The sequence below is a fragment of the Haematobia irritans genome, chromosome 4 (genome assembly GCF_050003625.1).
Source record: "Haematobia irritans isolate KBUSLIRL chromosome 4, ASM5000362v1, whole genome shotgun sequence".
NCBI classification, from domain to species: Eukaryota; Metazoa; Arthropoda; class Insecta; order Diptera; family Muscidae; genus Haematobia; species Haematobia irritans.
Window position 1 is genome coordinate 159,185,120 of NC_134400.1, and position 24,149 is coordinate 159,209,268.

A 24,149-nucleotide genomic window follows, 5' to 3' on the forward strand; every position below is an offset into this window, starting at 1 on the left:
ACCCTGATTTGCTTGAAATTTTGCACCAGGAGAACAATAAGTACTATAGTTTGATTGAAATCGGTTCAGATTGAGATATAGCTCCCACATATATCTTTCGCCCGATATGGACTAATACGGCCCCAGAAGCCAGAGTTTTACCCCAATTTGAAATTTTGCACAGAGAGTAGAATTAGCCTTGCAGCTATGCGTGCCAAATTTGGTTGAAATCGGTTCAGATTTAGATATAGCTCCCATATATAACTTTCGCCCGATTTACACTCATATGACCACAGAGGCCAATTTTTTGCTCCGATTTAGTTGAAATTTTGCACAGGGACTAGAATTAGCATTGTAGCTATGCGTGCGAAATTTGGTTGAAATCAGTTCAGATTTAGATATAGCTCCCATATATAACTTTCGCCCGATTTACACTCATATGACCACAGAGGCCAATTTTTTGCTCCGATTTAGTTGAAATTTTGCACAGGGAGTAGAATTAGCATTGTAGCTATGCGTGCCAAATTTGGTTGAAATCGGTTCAGATTTATATATATCTACCATATAGCTTTCGCCCGATTTACACTCATATGATCACAGAGGCCAATTTTTAACTCCGATTTAGTTGAAATTTTGCACAGGGAGTAGAATTAGCATTGTAGCTATGCGTGCCAAATTTGGTTGAAATCGGTTCAGATTTAGATATAGCTCCCATATATATGTTTTTCTAATTTCGACAAAAATGGTCAAAATACCAACAGTTTCCTTGTAAAATCGCCACTGCTTAGTCGAAAAGTTTTAAAAATGACTCTAATTTTCCTAAACTTCTAATACATATATATCGAGCGTTCCACCCTAGTGCATTAGCCAACTTAAATTTTGAGTCTATAGATTTTGTAAAAGTCTCAAATTCTGTCCAAATCGAATGATATTTAAATGTATGTATTTGGGACAAACCTTTATATATAGCACCCAACACATTTGACAGATGTGATATGGTATCGAAAATTTAGATCTACAAAGTGGTGCAGGGTATAATATAGTCGGTTCCGCCCGACTTTAGACTTTCCTTACTTGTTTTTTTACTAACATAGTGTACCATCCCATTAGCCGACTTAAATTTTAAGTCTATAGATTATAAATTTTGTTCAGATGGAGTCAGATTTAAATGTATGTATTTGCGACAAAAACCTTTATATACCCAACACATTTGACGGGTTTGATATAGTATCGAAAATGTGGATTTACAAAGTGGTGCAGGGTATAATATAGTCGGCCCCGCCCGACTTTAGACTTTCCTTACTTGTTTTAATTTAAATTTGGTTTAATTAAATTTGATTTAATTTAAATAAATTTAGGCAAGCCGGTCTTTATAACAATTTCTTCCCTAACATGCACAGTGTTTCGAAAATGGCAGATAAAATTTATGTGCTCTGATTTTTATTATAATTGTCGCTTTTAGTAGTCTATACACTCAAAAAAAAAAGTGAACTCTCTATTTCACTAAAGCCATATTAACTTTATATTAGTTCATAGAATCATTATGTTTGGAAAAAGTTTATTTTAGTCAAATAATTTTTTGCGTATGTTAGTTAAATGAACTAAAAAACGGGAAAAAGTTATACACAAATAAAGCATAAAGATTTCCTAATTTCGTATTTCTTACAAAATAGTTCATTATTTCTTTAAATTTGTAATTTTTACCAAAAATGTGTCCATCATGAACTTCGTATGTCACTAAAGACATTCTTGCAATTTTGAACTCCAAGATTTCTCTTAAAACTACAAAATTTTCTTTAACTACTGAAAAAATTTAGTTATGCCTCATAAATTTTCTTGAATTTGTCGAAAAATATTTACTTAGTTTTGCCATATCGGAGTGATGCCAGCGCTTGTAATACCGTTTAGTTAAAATTTTCTAAAAAAGTTCCAAATTTTCTAAAATTAATCGAAAGTTATCTTTCCTGGTGGGTTCACTGTTTTTTCAGTGTAATAGCCAAATAAATATTTAAAAAAATAATGTTTGGAATTTAATTAAATTAAATATTTTGTGTAGGTATCTGAGGTGTTTTTTATCTACACGGACGAAAAAGACTGTTTTTCATATGTTTGGGTGTAAAAATTATATGTTTGGAACTCAAATTGTTTAACACAATATTTTTTAGTGCAAGCATATAATGTTCATAAACTAGCATAACATGTTTGGGACATATATGTTAATATGTTAGAACATATTATGTTTGGGACATAAAATGTTTGGAAATATAAATTGCTTACACTAATACGTTATGTTCCATAGTCGTGAACGGACGGTGACAAAATGAAATGGAAACGTTCGCAAAAAATCAAAACGGAATGTTCACAATTTCGTCCACGGGCGTTCACGATTTCATGAACGGCATTCGTTTTTCTTTGGCCATGAAAAGTCTTAAAATAATCGTTAGACGTTATTATGGCAACTCCCTCGGTGGTGCAATGTGCTAAGGCGACTGTTAACGCGTATGGTGCAGAAAACACAGGTTCGAGTCACGCTAGCGGATTTTTTTTTTTAATTTTGTTTATAAAGTCGTAACCATAACGTTGTCAGATCATGAACGCTGGTTGTTGTTTTGACAACGTATGGTGTCATTTTATCGTTGTCAAATTGACACCGCCTGTTCACAGTTTGACACCACATGTGTGTTGATTCATTTTCATGAACGAATCGTTTTGAAATGAGCACGCCGTGCATGAGTGTAGATGCAAACATATATTAATTTGGAAATAGCCTATAAACATATATGTGTTTAGAAAGAGAGACCTAGAGAGTATATCGGTCCACTTTTACGTATAGCCCCCATATAAACGGACCCTCAGATTTGGCTTGCGGAGCCTCTAACAGAAGCATATTTCATCCGATCCGGCTGAAATTTGGTACATGGTGTTGGTATATAGTCTTTAACAACCATGCAAAAAAAATGGTCCACATCGGTCCATAATTATATATAGCCCCCATATAAACGGACCCTCAGATTTGGCTTGCGGAGCCTCAAAGAGAAGCAAATTTCATCCGATCCGGCTGAAATTTGGTACATGGTGTTGGTATATGGTCTCTAAAAACCATGCTAAAATTGGTACACATCGGTTCATAATTATATATAGCCCCCATATAGACCGATCCTCAGATTTGGCTTGCGGAGTTTCTAAGAGAAGCAAATTTCATCCAATCCGGTTGAAATTTGGAACATGGTGTTAGTATGTATATGATCTCTAACAACCGTGCCAGAATTGGTCCATATCGGTCCATAATTATATATAGCCCCCATATAAGCCGTTCTCCAGATTTGACCTCTTGGAGGAGCAAAATGCATCCGATCCGGTTCAAATTTGGAACGTGGTGTTAGTATATGGCCGCTAACAACCATACCAATATTGGTCCATATCGGTCTATCGATCTCCAATCTCACAAAAATTGGTCCATATCGGTTCATAATCATGGTTGCCACTCGAGCCAAAAATAATCTACCAAAATTGTATTTCTATAGAAAATTTTGTTAAAATTTTATTTCTATAGAAAATTTTGTCAAAATTTTATTTGTATAGAAAATTTTGTCAAAATTTTATTTGTATAGAAAATTTTGTCAAAATTTTATTTGTATAGAAAATTTTGTCAAACTGAATTATATTCGTAGTTAATCGGCTTTTTTTTGAGAAGACGGTGTTACGAAGTTTTAAGATACCTTGCCATCGGTAAGTGTTACCGCAACCCAAGTAATTCGATTGTGGATGACAGTCTGTAGTAGAAGTTTCTACGCAATCCATGGTGGAGGGTACATAAGATTCGGCCTGGCCGAACTTACAGCCGTATATACTTGTTATATTTTTTTTAGGATTTTGTCGGAAACGTTTGACCTCAAATATTGTAATTTTTATTTGTGTCTTAAGAACTTACATTTTTTGCTGTGTATATTAATATTTAATTTAAAGTAGTTCAATTTTTTATTTAATCTAGTTTAATTCGATTGAATTTAATATTATAATTTCATTTATATTAATATTTAGATTTAATTTAATTTAAATTATTTCATTTTTTTTATTTAATTCGATTTAATTTATTATATTTATTTAATTTATGATTTTTAATGCATTTCAACGCTTGTCTGAAATGTTTGACCTCAAATATTTTCAAAAATTCGTAATTTTTATTTGGGCCTTTAGAACTTAAATTTTTTTGATGGGTATATTAATATTTAATTTAATTTAAATTATTTAAATTTTTTTATTTAATTTAGTTTAATATAATTCAATTCAATTCAATTTAATTTAATTTAATATATTAATTTAATTTAATTTATAATTTTTAATGTTTGTCTGAAACGTTTGACCTCAAATATTTGCAAAATATCGTAATTTTTATTTGTGCCTTTAGAACTTCAATAATTTTAATATACCCTTAATATTTAATTTAATTTAAATTATATAAGTTATATAAGTTTATATAAGTTAGTTAATTTAATATATGCAATATGGGCTTTCTAACAATTTCCTAACTATGCACAGTGCTTCGAAAACGGCTCTCTGATTTTGTTCTAATTTTAGATTTTTAATACTCTATGATACCTTGTTTCAAATAAAAAATAAAATTTTGCTTTATCAGACTAGAACTTATTAAACTTTTTTTTTAACTCGGTGAATTAAATTGAAGTTCAAAATTTGTTATAAATTCCGAGTTTCCATTTTGCTGTGTATTACAAAAATGTAAAAAAAATTGCATTGTGATCAGTGGTGAAGTAATCAGGGGGACGAAAGCTTAATGTGTAAAGGTACTAAGTCAACCTTTCCCAAAAAAAAAATTAAGATGCAGATCGACAGATAAATCAAAAATACATAGTTTACAAAAAAAAAAAAAAAAAAAAACGAAATAAAAATAAGATTAAGGGACTCGTAAGTTATATGAAAAGATGATGTACAGTGGGAGAAAAGATGATTCAATTTGTAAGAGGAAATTTCCCAAATGTTTTCTCCATAAGGAGTTAGCATAAAGGGCCCAAAATTGAGTTATCTCTCCCAGCCAGATCTATACTAAAGGCTGTGGAAAGGTTCATTCGCCCGAACCGAAACATGTACAGTCCAGGCGTGTATAGATTGGTATCTGGCGTTTTCTTTTCAATGGCTCTATTAACCATGTTCCTTAATCTATATCTGTCCATAAAGCTCGAAAAATAATTGTATAATTAGATATAATGCATTTGGACGTCAATTGCCTGTTTCGGTATCAGGCTAACATGTAATATAATAAAAAAAAAACATATATTAAATATTTGTTTTTATCTCTGTTTGGTAATGATGTGTAAAAGTGCTAAGTCAGCACCTGTACATGTGCTAAGTCAAATTTTAGGTTGAGTAGGCTTTGCAATAGCAATTTTTTGTGTGCGATTTTGCGGAAAGTTTACTGTTTGTATTGAAAACATTTTTGTTAACTACATTTACAGTTTTTCGAAAATAGGTTTATTTAACAATTTATTAAGTTTGTTTGTCTCTCCTGCACAACTTCAAAAAATTGACTTAGCACCTTTACACATTAAGCTAACGATATGCTGTTTTTTTTCAGTGCCGTTTTTATGTATGAAATCATTTGGAATGGCTGCTAACCAAATCAAACTTTTATGGGTCAAGGTCATTCTAGTACCAATTTTATTTATCATTATTTACCTGGCATTTGTATTCAATAGATGCATAAAAACCATCATGTAAGCCATCACATTTGAAATGAATTTCATCATCCTGTGGTGTGGTTGACAAAAAGGGATACGAAGATAAATTGTAACTGAAACGAAATCAAAGAAAACCAAAATAGAGAATTAATCGAATCGGCATTGGATTCATCTTCCACGTGATGGACTAATTAGTTCATAATTCTAGTATATGTGGCTAGGTGTTTACCCTCTCAATTCTCTAGGTAAATTAGGATCCCAAATATAATCGATTTGTGGGATACCAGTCAATTTAGACTCTCTTGAGTTTGGTTTGGGTGTTGCATCTTGCTGTAAAGAAAAAAAAAAATAAGGGAAAATAATTAAAACAATTTGGAAGTTAAAATACAAACATTCAATGTTTTGAAAGTTGCTTCTATTATGTATACAAAACTACACAGATGGAAAGGTGTGTTTTTCATCATATATTTCGGAGTGAAAAACATGTTTACTTTTAATGTACATCCAAAATGCTCTTCTAGAGATGTACTAAATTTTCACACACCAGAAGTTCCTTATATTTCCTGAATTTTACCGTGTATAAAATACAGTGAGGACAAATAAAATTCAAAAATAAAAAATGTTTTGGGAAAACTCCTAATTTAAAAACAAAAGCTTTCTGCACGGTAAATTTGGTAGAATTAACCCTTTCACTACCGATGTCCAATTAGAAGGACATTCGAAAAAGACACCAAATTCTATTTTCCCACTTAGTTTCGATTTATTTCTCCATGTTATTTTAAAGTAGAGGCTTTTTAAATCTAAATAACCGATAAATATTTTCCATATTGGTGAGCACTAAAATTCATTTTTATAAACTTTTTTTTTTAAACAATAAACGAAAAAAATGAAAATTTGAGACAATTTTTCTACTGTCCATTTAGGACATTCATACAAAAACTACACTCAAAAAAAAGTTTACTTTGATCCAAAGATTTTGACCTTCCCTTAAGGATTTTGGTATTGATTCCGAGCCAAAGATGTGGCTTCTTCACAGAAAAAAATTCCACGAAAAAGTTTCCAATTAAAATTTTAATTGAGTTTTAAAAAATATTCAATTAAAAATTTAATTGAATCAACAAAATTTTTAATTGAAACAAAAATCAATAACGAAAATTAATAGTATCAATTAATTTTTTAATTGGATCAATTAATTTTTTAAATGACCTTCAATTATTTTTTTAATTGATACTATCATTTCTGTGATTGAAGACATTTCAATTAAAAATTAATTGGATCAATTAATTTCGTGATTGAATCAGAAAAATTTTTTGTTGTGTGTTTAGAATAAGGAAATTTTTTAGCGACCTATCTGGCTTTAAATCTAGGACCAATAAAATTAAAATTAGGATACAGAACTCATTTATCAAATGTTCATTCTCTTTTCGCGGTTTATTATTAAAGGTACTCACATACACACAAATGTAAGTTTAAAAATCCAAACTTCAAAGTAAAAAATGTTTTCTTAATTCCAAAAAAACTTGAAACCAAAGACGCTAAATCCTTAAAGTAAGTCTTATCCTATATTTGAAGCGTTTTTATCTTAAATCTAAAGTTTCAATATTTCAGTTAATTTAAGGACAATTTCTTTAAATCAAAAATGTGTATCTTTACTTTAAGGAAAATTAGCCTTATATCAAAGACAATGGACTTTAACGGAGGGACCCAAATTTACAAAATGTGTGTCCTAAATTTAATGAAAAAAGCATTTAATGAAGCAAAGATTATAAACTTTATTTTAATTAAAATTTCATTATTTTAAAGAAATTTGTCCTTAATATTTTCTAAATTTCGCATCCTAAAATTTAGGTTGCGTAATCTTTAATATCACGTAAATAGTTTTTTCAGTGTATAGTTGATACTTTCCCGGGTTCTTTGTTTTTGTATTTTTTCTCACACTTCTTATAGGCTAAATAGCGCTTCTTTTCGTAAGGCCATTTGATCACAATTCAAGAATCAAGTTTTCAGAACAAGATCATAACATATAGCTCTTGAAGTAATTGAGGTAGGTTCTCAAAATGACAATTTTTGTTCTGCATGCTGTTTGTACTAGTAAAAACAGAAGAAAAATTAAAGTTTTTAACATAAGGTTTATTTCGGTAGTGAAAGGATTAAATAGCCCCCATTAGCCCGATATAGCCCCCATATAGACTGATCTCCAGATTTACTGATTGGGCTTCTAGAATCCGTAGTTTTTTATCCAATTTGCCTGAAATTGGAAATCTAGAGGTATTCTAGGACCATAAAGGGGTGTGCCGAATATATTGAGTATCGGTACAGTTTTTGATATAGCCCTCTTATACACCGGCCCTCCGATTTGGGGTCTAGGTTCTAGAACTACAATTAAATTTGCTGAATACTTTGTGTATATTTCCATGTTCTGGTATAGCCCCCATCACACCGAACTTCCGATTTAACTTCTAAATATAGTGGCATTTTAGACCTATAACAAAGTGTATATGATTTAGTTTTATCGGTCCAATTGGTAAGGCCTCCATATAGACCGATTTCACTTATTGAGGGTATAGAAGGCGCACTGATCATGAAATCATGCTTGAAACTGAATGCAAAATTTCCAGATTTTACTTCTCGTAGTCATTTAAATAATTGGGATGAAAATCCACAGATTATAGATTTCAAATCAAGGCGTTATTTCATCATTTTCTTGCATACTTACAAGGGATGTTTATGATTCCTCTAAAATTCAAACAAAAAATGGTTCTTATAAATTCAAAATCTGATATAGTTTTCAAAGGTAAAATCTTTACATTTATCTGTGGGAAGCGTAATGGTTGAACTGATCTGCTTGGGAAAATATCTGTCATCAAACCCCCCTGAAATTTTCAAAGGAAACTACACTGAAAAAAAAGCATGCCCGGTTCCAAAGATTTTGTCTTTACTTTAAAAAAATTGGTATTGATTTCGAGCCAAAGAAGCGGAGAATACAAGTAAGGATACTTTTAAGACACAATTCTCTTTCAAATTTGGGTTTTGTGTACTTGCTTCTAGGAAGCAAATTTTAATTTTTCGCTTTCTCATTTTTTTTCTTCATATGCTATCAAAGTCCTTTAAAAACGGGTTAACGACAACTTTATTTTCCAAATTAAGACTCGACTTCCAGTAGAAATTATGCTATGTTTCAAGTAAAAAACTTCTTTAAAATAAAGTTTTGAAAAACATGTCCTATATTTGAACGATTTTTTGCTTTGTAGTCAAGATACAAAAAGACAACTAATTTAAAGACAATTTCATTAAATTTAAATAATATTTCTGAACTATTAAAGTCAATTTGACCTTAGCCCGAACATTTTTTCTTTCATGTTATGATACCCATTTTTAATTCAAATCACTTAATTATAAGGACAATACGACTTCATTGAAAAGTTTATCGACTTTTGGACAAGGAAAAAAACTTTATATTAGAGAAATGCGTCTTCTATGCTAAGCAAAATTTGCATTCGTATTTTAAAGACACGAAATCTTTGACCTCACAACAATATTTTTTTCAGTGTAGTATATTTGATTCGTGGTGGTGGGTATTTAAGATTCGGCTCGGCCGAACTTACTACTGTATATACTTGTTTCTTCATATGCTATCAAATTCCTTTAAAACGTGTTAACGACAACTTTAATTTCCAAATTCAGAGCCGACTTCCAGCAGAAATTATGCTATATTTCATGTAAAAAAGTCTTTAAAATAAGGTTTTGAAAAACATAACATATTTTTTAACACTTTTTTGCTTTGTAGTCAAGATGCAAAAGTACAACAAATTTAAAGACAATTTCATTAATTTTCAAAAATTTTTCTGAAATATTAGTCAAGTTGGCCTTAGTCCAAAAAAATTTCTTTCATGTTATGATACCCATTTTTAAGTTGATTCATTGAAAAGTTTTATCGACTTTTGGACCAGGAAAAACTTTATATCAGAGAAATTCGGATTCGTATTTTAAGGGCATGAAATCTTTGGCCTCACGGCAATATTTTTTTTTTCAGTGTAGAGGAGCTTAACTCATGATCACTCCATAAAAATTCAAAATTCCATCCAAATTCTGAAAAAAGTAATCTTTATATGAAAATCTTACTTTACTCATGTTTCCTAAACTATGCGTCATAGAGCGCAAAAAAGCATAATTCGTGATCACCTCCAAAATTCCATTAAAATCCTGGAAAAATCGAAATTTTTATATGAAAAACTTATTTTCCTTATTTCTCATAAGCTATGGTGTCCTAGGTCTTGATCAACTCCAGGGTCGTGATCAAAAAAAAAAAAATAAAATTCCATCCAAATCCTGAAAACAATAATTTTTTCAAATCTCCCAAACTAAAGCGAAAAGGTTGATCACAAAGAAAAAACAAAACTACACTAAAATAATGACGGAAACGAAAAATTGTTATCTTAAAATATGCGTTCTAAAGGGAAAAGTAGCTTAATCTCCCAAAAAAAAAATCCAAAATTATGTCCGAATCTATGAGTCTTAGAGAGTCTTCAATACACACGTTCCAAGAAGGAAAATAGCTTTTTAAAGGTCGTATGGATTGGTATGTTTGTGCTGCTTTTAATTCAGCTAGGAAGCTGAGGGATTTTGCTTATATTGCTTACGTTAAATGCCGCAACGATTCCAACTGGCAAACATTTTGCAGATACCGGAATCGACTTAAGAGGATCATCCGTAGAGAAATGGCTAGGCATTTCCAGAATTTGTTTACTAGTTGTTCGGCTAGGGATATGCGGATGGAACTCCTCAAACTTGGGTATACAGGTGGTAATTGTGGGAGGTATGACATTGTCCCAGATGGGTGTAAAGATCATTTTGTGTTACCGCAAATAGCTAGTCCTCCCAAGATGGACTTTGAGACCATATTTGTTCCAATGCATGATGCATATATGCTTCGTAACACTGACGTTTCAGAGATTTGGGCCGCAATGTGTGGAATAAAAACGAATACTGTTGGCTGTAATGACATCCACCTTAAATTTATCAAAATGATCTTTCCGTCGCTTGGTCCACATATACAATACTATAATTACGACTTCGTGCTTTCCGGAAGTTTGGAAACGTCCAAGGGTAATCCCGGTATGCGATACTATTCCTTGGCTGCTCTTTCCAGAAATATATCGATCTTAGAGTTATCCAATTGTTGTACAGAACAATAAAGTTCGACAATCCTATGTATTTGAGCTTTGAGTTTGTTTTTTGCAATTCAGTTAGAACTTCTGCCCTATAGAAATAAAATTTTGACAAAATTTTCTATAGAAATAAAATTTTGACAAAATTTTCTATAGAAATAAAATTTTGACAAAATTTTCTATAGAAATAAAATTTTGACAAAATTTTCTATAGAAATAAAATTTTGACAAAATTTTCTATAGAAATAAAATTTTGTTAAAATTTTCTATAGAAATAAAATTTTGATAAAATTTTCTATAGAAATAAAATGTTGACAAAATTTTCTATAGAAATAAAAGTTCGACAACATTTTCTATAGAAATAAAAGTTCGACAAAATTTTCTATAGAAATAAAATTTTGACAAAATTTTCTATAGAAATAAAATTTTGACAAAATTTTCTATAGAAATAAAATTTTCACAAAATTTTCTATAGAAATAAAATTTTGACAAAATTTTCTATAGAAATAAAATTTTGACAACATTTTCTATAGAAATAAAATTTTGACAACATTTTCTATAGAAATAAAAGTTCGACAAAATTTTCTATAGAAATAAAATTTTGACAAAATTTTCTATAGAAATAAAATTTTGACAAAATTTTCTATAGAAATAAAATTTTGAAAAAATTTTCTATAGAAATAAAATTTTCACAAAATTTTCTATAGAAATAAAATTTTGACAAAATTTTCTATAGAAATAAAATTTTGATAAAATTTTCTATAGAAATAAAAGTTCGACAAAATTTTCTATAGAAATAAATAAAAATAAAAATTTTGAATAGAAATAAAAATTTGACAATATTTTCTATAGAAATAAAAATTTGACAATATTTTCTATAGAAATAAAATTTTGACAAAATTTTCTACAGAAATAAAATTTTGACAAAATTTTCTATAGAAATAAAATTTTGACGAAATTTTCTATAGAAATAAAATTTTGACAAAATTTTCTATAGAAATAAAATTTTGACAAAATTTTCTATAGAAATAAAATTTTGACAAAATTTTCTATAGAAATAAAATTTTGACAAAATTTTCTATAGAAATAAAATTTTGACAAAATTTTCTATAGAAATAAAATTTTGACAAAATTTTCTATAGAAATAAAATTTTTACAAAATTTTCTATAGAAATAAAATTTTGTAAAAATTTTCTATAGAAATAAAATTTTGACAAAATTTTCTATAGAAATACAATTTTGACAAAATTTTCTATAGAAATAAAATTTTGACGAAATTTTCTATAGAAATAAAATTTTGACAAAATTTTCTATAGAAATAAAATTTTGACAAAATTTTCTATAGAAATAAATAAAAATAAAAATTTTGAATAGAAATAAAAATTTGACAATATTTTCTATCGAAGTAAAATTTTGGAAACATTTGAACTTTTGAATGATATTAATTTAATTTGGAAAACTGGTCCGCTTGCTCAAATTGTGGTCCAATTCTGGAAAAGTGTTGGTCCAAAATAAAAATTCATTGTGGCAACGCTGCTTGTTATGCCTCTGTTCCGATCACTAGTCATGCAGCGCTCTTTTCAGGTAAGGGCTGTAGGCTTTGGAATTCGCTTGTTCCCTATGAGCTTCGAAATTTTTCTTTGTCATGTTGCGGATTCAAAGAAAAACTGTTAGCTAAGCTTTGATATAATTGAACTATTTTGGTTCACGTTTGTTTATCCTTGTCTTTGGAAACAAGCAACATTTTACAAATTAAAACATTTTGTCTCTTTTAGTGTAAAAATTTTTTTTACAGCATACTCTCTACACACAAAAAAAATTTTTTCTGATTCAATCACCAAATTAATTGATACAATTAACTTTTTAATCATGATAGAAAATTAAGTTAATTAAGTCAATGATTGATCATTTTAAAATTTTTAATTAAAAAATTAATTGATACAATTAACTTTTTAATCAAATTCGGAAGACTAATTCTGTTAAAAAAAGTGCTGATTTTTTTTTTACATTTTAATAAATTAATTGATACAATTAACTTTTTAATCATGATAGAAAATTAAGTTAATTAAGTCAATGATTGAACATTTTAAAATTTTTAATTAAAAAATTAATTGATACAATTAACTTTTTAATCAAATTCGGAAGACTAATTCAGTTAAAAAAGTGCTGATTTTTTTTTTAATTTTTAATGAAAAATGTATTTCAACCAATCATTTGTTAATCCAAATAAAAACTTTAAGCCAATTCAGAAAGTAATTAAAAATAGTTACCTTTTTTAATTAATAAATTATTTGAGTTTTGCAATCAACATCAATTAAATTTTTAATTGAATCAATTAAAAAATTAATTGAAATTTGCTGAAAAAAATCAATTAATTTTTTAATCAAGAATTTTTTCTATGCCCAATTAAAACTGTGATTGATACTATCATTTTCGTGATTGAAGACATTTCAATTAAAAAATAATTGGATCAATTAATTTGGTGATTGAATCAGAAAAAAATTTTTTTGTGTGTAGAGAGTATGCTGCAAGTAAAATAATGGAAGTAACCAATTGGTGCCTTAAAAATATATCCACACAAAGAAAATTTCATAAAATTTTTTTCTACCAGTGTATGCCCTATGGTGAAACATAATATGTTTGAACAATACAAACAATATTTTGTTTGGACCAATCCTGAAAATATATATGCTTGAAGCAAAATGTGTTTGGGGAATATGTTACAGCAGCGATTTTTTTTGAGGGTGCAGTACTTGTAATCATTTAGGCACGATTGGGCTTCTGGATTATAAACAAATAAAATGAAATGAAACGGAGCTTAATTCGTAAAAATCAAATCCCGAAAAAATCAAAATTTTTTACATAAAAAAACAAATTTTGTACATATATCGTAAACTGTGCGTTCCAGAGTGGAGAATAAGTTAGTTTGGGAACACCAACAAAAAATCAATTTTTTAAGAGAAACCTATTTTTCTCATATCTCCCTATTAATATTTTATAAATTCGGTGTTCTAAAATGTTGGTTATATAACCTTTTATGAAAAAAGGTGACATTTCATGCTTGTTTTAAATTCCTATAACACAATTGTAAAATTTCTACATAACTGACTGGGTTTCTAAATTTTTAGGATTTTTTATGCCGTTTAAAAGATAAAATAATTCATAGCATATGTGCGCGCATGCGCACTTTACCTAAGTATTAAGCCAAAAGTTCAGTGACTTTGTTGAATGAAATGGGGGGAAATTCAAAAGAATAATCACCAAAAATAGCAGTTCTTGTCTTTGAACGTGACCAGGTTAACAATTTTTGAATACTTTCGCCCCCGCTAATAAGCGTTGAATAAACAAACAACAAACCATAGCTAAAAACCAAACAATTCCATAAGGTTTACCATAAAAGGTTAAGTATGTAAGTGGAACGCTATTGATGAAACGATGACCCATAGAGCTGGTGGTGATTATTTCCTAAACAAACTTTGCTATTGGTATCTAAACACTTTTAATTTCATTGAACCACATCCTAGTTTGATGGAACTAAAATGTTGGACAAATTTTAATTACCTTTTGTTCTTCAACTTTCACCTCGGCTGTGGAAGATTCATCTGCTGCTGAATTTGAATCCGAGGGTGTCGATGGTGTCGTCGTTGATGATAATTTTGTGGCAGGGGCAATGGAAACTTTTTTGAAAGGGGCTCCAGCATCCACCTGATGCAATATGGCTAAAACTAAGAAAGCTGAAAAAGTAAAAAATTCAAAATAATAAATCAATGAAAAGAAATAAACCCAGACATAGATGGCAATGAAATCTACCAATACAGATTTCATTGGCGTTTATGTTTTTTAAGAAGATGATAACCATAACGATGAACTTGATCTTGAATTGTATGGGGAAGTTGGAAGGTATTAATAAATGAGCTAACAAAATGATTTTTTGTTGTAAAACTTACCGGCCGCAATCAGAATGGCTTTCTTCATTCTGACGAAATTCTCTGATTAGGGATTTTTATTTTGACCTGCAAAGAAATTAAAATGTTGTTATTAAGAAGTTGAAGCACTGATTTTTGATTAATTATTTTTTTAAATCTATTAAACATACATACAATTAATTAATAAAATTTAATACACAGAAAACATTTTTTTATTCTAAGTGGGAATTAATTATACCCTTCACCACTACTGTGGTACAGGGTATAATAAGTTTGTGCATTTGTATGTAACGCCAAGAAGGAAAAGTCAGGGACCCATCGTTTAGTATACCGATCGTCTTAGAATTTAATTCTGAGTCGATTAGTTAATTTTTATACCCACCACCAGAGAATGAAGCCGACCCATTTTTGTCGGCGGCGGCTGACACTAAAGTTTTACCTCTGGCGGCGGCGGCTTGACGGCTAAGCCGATATAAATTTGTCCATTCGGCGGCGCACAATCATCCATTATAAAATCAATTTGAAGTTATTCGAATGGTAATGAGATTAGTTGTACAACCAATCTTACAATCAAATTTACATTTAGTTAAAATTTTCTGAGCTAAATATTTGCAAAAATGTTATAGCAGTTTGAAATTGATTGATTGTGGATGGAAGGTTCAACATTTTGGCAAAAATACTACAATTATTATTATATTTTTCTGATTTAAATCTATATTTTTGATTAATTGGCGGCTTAATTTGAGTCGAGATGAGTCGACATATTCGGCGGCGGCGTCGACTGGCAAAAAATGGTCGGCGGCGACTAAAATCAGCGGCGCGACTCGGCGGCTTCATTCTCTGCCCACCACCATAGAATGGTGACGGGGGTATAATGAGTTTGTCATTTCGTTTGTAACACATCGAAATATCGATTTCCGACTATATAAAGTATATATATTCTTGATCAGGGAGAAATTCTAAGACGATATAACGATGTTCGTCTGTCTGTCTGTTGTAATCACGCTACAGTCTTCAATAATGAAGAAATCGTGCTGAAATTTTGCACAAACTCGTCTTTTGTCTGCTGGCAGGTCAAGTTCGAAGATGGGCTATATCGGTCCAGGTTTTGATATAGTCCCCATATAAACCGACCTCCCGATTTGGGGTCTTGGGCTTATAGAAATCGTAGTTTTTATTCAATTTACCTGAAATTGGAAATCTAGAGGTATTGTAGGACCACAAATATGTGCGCCAAAAATTGTGTCCATGTTTTGGTATAGCCCCCATATAGACCGATCTCCCGATTTTACTTTTTGGGTTTATAGAAACCGCAGTTTTTATTCAATTTACCTGAAATTGGAAATCTAGAGGTATTTCCGGGTCATAAAGAGGTGTGCCGAAAACGGTGAGTATCGGTTTCTAGAAACCGTAGTTTTTATCTGATTTACCTGAAATTGTATATATTCTGGTATTTTAGGCTCACAAAAACGTGTATCGGATTAAGGTTTTATCGGTCCATTTGGTAATGCCTCCATATAGACCGACTTCACTTCTTGAGGGTGTAGAAGGCACACTGATCATGAAAATTGCTTGAAACTCAATGTAAAATTTCCAGATTTTACTTCTACAGATTTAAGATTTCAAATCAAGGCGTTATTTTATAATTTTCTTGCACACTTACAAGAGATGTTAATGATTCCTCTAAAACTCAAACAAAAATGGTTCTTATAAATCCAGAATCTGATATAGTCCTCATAGGTGAAATCTTTAAATTTATCTTCGGGAAGTGTCCTCAAGTCCTCAAGCCCTCCTGAAATTTCAAGGGAAACCCTAATATTTGGTTCATGGTGGTGGGTATTTAAGATTCGGCTGGGTCGAACTTACTCCTGTATATACTAGTTTTATTTCAATTTAATACACAGACAAATATTTTTTGGCTTCCATTATGGAATTAATTCTTAATTCAATTACGGAAATGGCAGTATCAATCACAAACTCGAACTGGAGATTTTATTAGTTCAATTGAAGTGTTGAATGAATAAGATTTTTATTGGAACATTTTACTCAATTAAAATTTAATTGATTTTTATACCCTCCACCATAGGATGGGGGGTATATTAACTTTGTCATTCCGTTTGTAACACATCGAAATATTGCTCTAAGACCCCATAAAGTATATATATTCTGGGTCGTGGTGAAATTCTGAGTCGATCTGAGCATGTCCGTCCGTCCGTCCGTCTGTTGAAATCACGCTAACTTCCGAACGAAACAAGCTATCGACTTGAAACTTGGCACAAGTAGTTGTTATTGATGTAGGTCGGATGGTATTGCAAATGGGCCATATCGGTCCACTTTTACGTATAGCCCCCATATAAACGGACCCCCAAAATTGGCTTGCAGACCCTCTAAGAGAAGCAAATTTCATCCGATCCGGCTGAAATTTGGTACATGGTGTAAGTATATGGTCTCTAACAACCATGCAAAAATTGGTCCACATCGGTCCATAACTATATATATAGCCCCCATATAAACCGATCCCCCGATTTGGCTTTCGGAGCCTCTAAGAGAAGCAAGTTTCATCCGATCCGGCTGAAATTTGGTACATTGTGTTAGTATGTGGTCTCTAACAATCATGCAAAAATTGGTTCACATCGGTCCATAACTATATATAGCCCCCATATAAACCGATCCCCAGATTTGGCTTGCGGAGCCTCTAAGAGAAGAAAATTTCATCCGATCCGGCTGAAATTTGGTACATGGTGTTAGTATATGGTCTCTAACAACTATGCAAAAATTGGTCTACATCGGTCAATAACTATATATAGCCCCCATATAAACCGATCCCCCGTTTTGGCTTGCGGAGCCTCTAAGAGAAGCAAATTTCATCCGATCCGGCTGAAATTTCGTACAGGGTGTTAGTATATGGTCTCTAACAACCATGCAAAAATTGGTCCACATCGGTCTATAATTATATATAGCCCCCATATAAACCGATCCCCCGGTTTGGCTTTCGGAGCCTCTAAGAGAGGCGAATTTCATCCGATCCGCCTGAAATTTTGTACATTGTGTCTTTGACAACCATGCAAAAATTGGTCCATATCGGTCCATAATTATATATAGCCCCCATATAAACCGATCCCCAGATTTGGCTTGCGGAGCCTCTAAGAGAAGAAAATTTCATCCTATCCGGCTGAAATTTGGTACATGGTGTTAGTATATGGTCTCTAACAACTATGCAAAAATTGGTCTACATCGGTCAATAATTATATATAGCCCCCATATAAACCGATCCCCCGATTTGGCTTGCGTAGCCTCTAAGAGAAGCAAATTTCATCCGATCCGGCTGAAATTTCGTACAGGGTGTTAGTATATGGTCTCTAACAACCATGCAAAAATTGGTCCATATCGGTCCATAATTATATATAGCCCCCATATAAACGGATCCCCAGATTTGGCTTGCGGAGCCTCTAAGAGAAGAAAATTTCATCCTATCCGGCTGACATTTGGTACATGGTGTTAGAATATGGTCTGTAATGACCATGCAAAAATTGGTCCACATCGGTGCATAATTATATATAGCTCCATATAAACCGATCGCCAGATTTGACCTCCGGAGCCCCTTGGAAGACCAAAATTCATCACAATCACACAAAAATTGGTCCATATCAAGTTCATAATAGCCCCCAAAAAAGCGACCCCCATATTTCAATTCTGGCTCCCTACGTACCGTGCAAAAGTCCACATCGATTCGTAATTATTTGTAGACTTACATACATTTTTGTCTAATATATACCACGTGTGGACTAACTCACAATTTAGAAAACGATTTAAGATACCACAACCCAAGTAATTCGATTGTGTATAACAGTCTTTCATAGAAGTTTCTACGCAATCCATGGTGTAGGGTACATAAGATTCGGCCTGGCCGAACTTACGGCCGTTTATACTTGTTTTTGTTAAATTCAATTTAGTATTATCAAAGTTGGGCAACACAACCGAATGATGAAGGTAGCAATAACCAATGTCGTCGGCAGACCCAACCAACACCATATGAGATACAGGTTGTGTCGACCGAATCAGTCGGGTGGCACAACTGCCAACTGGTAGTTGCTACAACTGCCAAAAGGAGGTTGGCAATAAATTCGATTGTCACAATCAATCTGTATTCTCTGTGCACACAGAGAACACATTGGTTTTAAATTTGTTGCAGCAATGAAAATTCCACATTTAGAAGTCATTGATAGTTGGGTCAAATTACATTCACTTTTTACAAGCATTTTTAGTCATTTCTACCACTTGGTGATAATTGGAATGGATTTTCGTTTGTGATGCCAGACAAATAGTTGTAGCAACCAAATGTCTCTCCTTTAAAAAATTTTCTCAAAATCGATCAATACAACCTACTTCAAATGGAATTAGTAACTGACAGTTAATAATCACAACTTACATACGGTAGCCACCGCCGAATGTAATTTTAAATATTTTTCAAATGTCATATTAATCATTGCTAATTTATTAAAGTCGGAGGGAAACTTACTTTCACAAATGTCAAAATTCTAAATCGGCTTTATTATATTTGTCTTTAACATGGACCGCAAGATATGACAATGAAGTACCGATTTAGCTGTGAATGCAAAATTTCAAAAATCGGTTGGAAATATTCCTGAACGTTTGAGAAGTCATATACGACGATGGGAATATGCCTCCATATTGCTATACATGAAATATCTCGAAATTGCTGGAGAAAAGTTTGTGGGTACGTTCTGGTTATTTCATCTAATGAGTGATTTGGACCTACCAACAGGCAATTTTAGTTTTTTCTTTATGATTAAATGTGGAAACATACGGGAACGGCATTCATGCACGCAGAGGAGGAATTTGATCAACTCTTAGAACAAAATGTTATTTTTGGATGGTGAAACGTTTTGCTGCAAAATCGTTTTATTTTCGCCAAAGATAAAATAGTTTTCGAAATCAGGTACATAACGTCCAACAAAACGAAGTGATTTCATTTTGGTGCAATAAATAGAGGTTTTAGATACAATTTTGTATCTAATATTGTCTGAAATTAAACACACATTTAGTGATTTAGATTTATTTGTACTAAACTTATATATAAACAAGTATATACGGCCGTAAGTTCGGCCAGGCCGAAGCTTATGTACCCTCCATCATGGATTATGTACCCTCCATCATGGATTGTACCCTCCACATGGATTCTAAACACTGCTATCCAGAATCGAATTACTTAAGTTGCGGTAACGCTTGCCGATGGCAAGGTATCTTAAAACCTCCTAACACCATCTTCTAAATTGTATGTAAGTCCATACGTGGTTATATTAAATCAAAAAAGATCGATCCAATACGTATATAATTCAGTTTGACAAAGTAGACATAAAATTTTGACAAAATTTTCTACAGAAATAAAATTTTAACAAAATTTTCTATAGAAATAAAATTTTCACAAAATTTTCTATAGAAATAAAAATTTTGACAAAATTTTCTATAGAAAGAAAATTTTGACAAAAATTTCTACAGAAATAAAATTTTAACAAAATTTTCTATAGAAATAAACTTTTGACAAAATTTTCTATAGAACTAAAATCTTGGTAGATTATTTTTGGTTCGAGTGGCAACCATGATTATGAACCGAATAAAATTTGAACAAAATTTTCTATAGAAATAAAATTTTGACAAAATTTTCTATAGAAATAAAATTTTGACAAAATTTTCTATAGAAATAAAATTTTGACAATGATGAAAATTTTATTATGAACCGAATAAAATTTTAACAAAATTTTCTCTAGAAATAAAATTTTGACAAAACTTTCTATAGAAATAAAATTTTGGTAGATTTTTTTGGCTCTAGTGGCAACCATGATTATGAACCGATATGGACCAATTTTGGTATGGTTGTTAGCGACCATATACTAACACCACGTTCCTAATTTGAACCGGATCGGATGAATTTTGCTCCACCAAGAGGCTCCGGAGGTCAAATCTGGAGAACGTTTTATATGGGGGCTATATATAATTATGGACCGATATGGACCAATTCTGGCACGGTTGCTAAAGATCATATACTAACACCATGTTCCAAATTACAACCGGATTGGATGAAATTTGCTTCTCTTGGAGACTTCGCAAGCCAAATCTGGGGATCGGTTTATATGGGGGCTATATATAATTATGAACCGATGTGGACCAATTTTTGCATGGTTGTTAGAGACCATATACCAATATCATGTACCAAATTTCAGGCGGATCGGATGAATTTTGTTTCTCTTTGAGGCTCCGCAACCCAAATCTGGGGATCGGTTTATATGGGCGCTATATATAATTATGGACCGATGTGGACCAATTTTTACATGGTTGTTCGAGACCATATACCAATACCATGTATCAAATTTCAGCCGGATCGGATGCAATTTGCTTCTCTTTGAGGCTTCGCAAGCCAAATCTGGAGATCGGTTTATATGGACCGATGTGGACCAATTTTTGCATGGTTGTTAGAGACCATATACCAACATCTTGTACCAAATTTCAGCCGGATCGGATGAAATTTGCTTCTCTTTGAGGCTCCGCAAGCCAAATCTGGGGATCGGTTTATATGGGGGCTATATATAATTATGGACCGATGTGGACCAATTTTTGCATGATTGTTAGATACCATATACCAACACCATGTACCAAATTTCAGCCGGATCGGATAAAATATGCTTCTCTTAGAGGCTCCACAAGCCAAATCTGGGGATCGGTTTATATGGGGCTATATATAATTAAGGACCGATATGGACCAATTTTTGCATGGTTGTTAGAGACCATATACCAACATCATGTACCAAATTTCAGCCGGATCGGATGAAATTTGCTTCTCTTTTAGGCTCCGCAAGCCAAATCTGGGGATCGGTTTATATGGGGGCTATATATAATTATGGACCGATGTGGACCAATTTTTGCATGGTTGTTAGAGACCATATACCAAATATCAGCCGGATCGGATGAAATATGCTTCTGTTAGAGGCTCCACAAGCCAAATCTGAGGGTCCCTTTATATGGGGGCTATACGTAAAAGTGGACCGATATGGCCCATTTTCAATACCATCCGACCTACATCGATAACAACTACTTGTGCCAAGTTTCAAGTCGATAGCTTGTTTCGTTCGGAAGTTAGCGTGATTTCAACAGACGGACGGACGGACGGACATGCTTAGATCGACTCAGAATTTCACCACGACCAATATTTCGATGTGTTACAAACGGAATGACAAAGTTAATATACCCCCATCCTATGATGGAGGGTATAAAAAGTTAATATACCCCCATCCTATGATGGAGGGTATAATAAAATAAAATAAAATAAAATATTTAACTGGAAAGTAATTGAGTTTTAATTCGGTCATGAGTATTAGTTACGTTGGGCAACACAAACGAATAATGAAGTTAGCCACAACCAATGTCGTCGGCAGACCCAATCAACACCATATGTGGTGTTAGTTGTGTCGACCGAATCAGCCGGGTGACACAACTACCAACTGATGGTAGCTACAACTGCCAAAAGGAGGTTGGCATCTGTATTCTCTGTGTAGGGTTCACTTTGTTTGAGTGTGTTGAAAAGAAAACGCCAGATACCAATCCACAAGCGTGACTAGACATATGTTTCATTGCTGGCTAATGCAAGTTTCCACAGTCTTTAGTATAGATCTGGCGGGAGAGATGTTTAAATTTTGGTCTCATATGCTAATTTCCTAAGGAAATTACTTACGAGAATTATTCCTTCCAAATTGTAGCTATGGGGAAAAAATGATGCACAGTGGTGGTGAAGAAACGGTTCAGAAAACTCAAATTTAATTTCCCGCTTCTTTGGCTCGGAATCAATACCAAAATCATTAGTCTAAAGACAAAATCTTTGGAACCGGCCACGTTTTTTTCAGGGCATTTATGACTATCGATGATCACCAAAAAGGGATGGACTTTGATGGTTTAATAGTGAGTCCAATTTATATCAAAGCCATCGTATTTTTGCCTTATGGCAATGATCTTTTTATTATTTCAAGAATATAAAATTTAATGAGTGTACATTTAAGAACCCAAACAATAAATTTCTTAATTTTTGTAAATTCATGGTTTTTATGCATTCGTGTTTTTTTTTTTAACAATTCATGATGATGGTAGGGATATTAAATATTTCTTGGTCTGTCTGTTTATGCATCTTGCATATCAAATTAGTGAATTCCAATTTTATCTTTAAATGCTTGACATTCAGTATTTGTTTCTTTATACGATTTCAAGTGTTTTTTTTTTATTATTGTAGTCAGAATTAAGAGTTGTCAGATATGAGCACTTCAACCATGAATACCAAAAATCTGGGAATTCTGGATTGAACTTTACACATCATATAGAAATATTTATAGAGAATATTGGTAATATGTTATTATCCATACCCTGAGAAGGAATATGGTCACCTCAAACATGTTTGAGGTGACCATGGCTTTAATACCACATCATGAAAATACAGCATGAAAAACGAATAATTTCTAATTTGTTTCTTCACCCAAAGAATATAATGAATATGATTAACTCCTAGAGCATAATGTTATTTTTGGACGGTGAACATGTAATGTTTTTTTCGCAACCATGTTATTTTCTCGGACATTATATATCTAATTTCGAAAACCATTTTATGTTTGGCGAGAAAACAACATTTTTGCGGCAAAAAATCCAAATATAACATTTGGCTCTTGGAGGTGATCATATTCCTTTTCTGCGTATGTAGCTTTGGAGTAATTCCTAGCTTTTTTTGGCCCGGCATTGATTCCGAGCTAGGAAGATAAAAACTTTGGAATTGAGTACGAAGGGTAAAAAATAATGGTTTTTAATAAATTTAAAATGTTTTTACGTCAACATGATAACAGGTTGGCTGATAAGTCCCCGGTCTAACAAAGAAAAGCAAATTTTTTTTTGTCAAAATTCGTTTTTATTATTCAACATAGTTCCCTTCAAGAGCGATACAACGATTATAACGACCTTCCAATTTTTTGATACCATTTTGGTAGTACTCCTTCGGTTTTGCCTTAAAATAGTCCTCAGTTTCGGCGATCACCTCTTCATTGCAGCCAAATTTTTTCCCTGCGTGCATCCTTTTGAGGTCTGAGAACAAGAAAAAGTCGATGGGGGCCACATTTGGAGAATACGGTGGGTGGGGAAGCAATTCGAAGCCCAATTCATGAATTTTTGCCATCGTTCTCAATGACTTGTGGCACGGTGCGTGGTCTTGGTGGAACAACACTTTTTTCTTCTTCATACGGGGCCGTTTTGCCGCGATTTCGACAATCAACCGCTCCAATAACGCCATATAATAGTCACTATTGATGGTTTTTCCCTTCTCAAGATAATCGATA

At 32.2% G+C, this 24,149-nt stretch overlaps 1 protein-coding gene across 4 annotated transcripts in view; it reads right to left on the bottom strand.

Moving 5' to 3' along the window:
• LOC142237215 (uncharacterized) overlaps positions 1–24,149 on the bottom strand; it is a 91,209-nt gene that overhangs the window by 16,152 nt on the left and 50,908 nt on the right. For 3 of the 4 annotated variants that reach the window (XM_075308588.1, XM_075308587.1, XM_075308585.1), the window contains exons 2-5: positions 14,788–14,853; positions 14,402–14,574; positions 5,902–6,002; positions 5,671–5,785 (exon numbers count right to left, since the gene is read on the bottom strand). In XM_075308588.1, the coding sequence (XP_075164703.1) occupies positions 5,671–5,785; positions 5,902–6,002; positions 14,402–14,574; positions 14,788–14,815 (417 nt within the window). In that variant the 5' untranslated portion in view covers positions 14,816–14,853. Of the gene's footprint in view, positions 1–5,670; positions 5,786–5,901; positions 6,003–14,401; positions 14,575–14,787; positions 14,855–24,149 lie in introns of all 4 variants that reach the window. The other variant, XM_075308586.1, reaches the window with a different exon arrangement.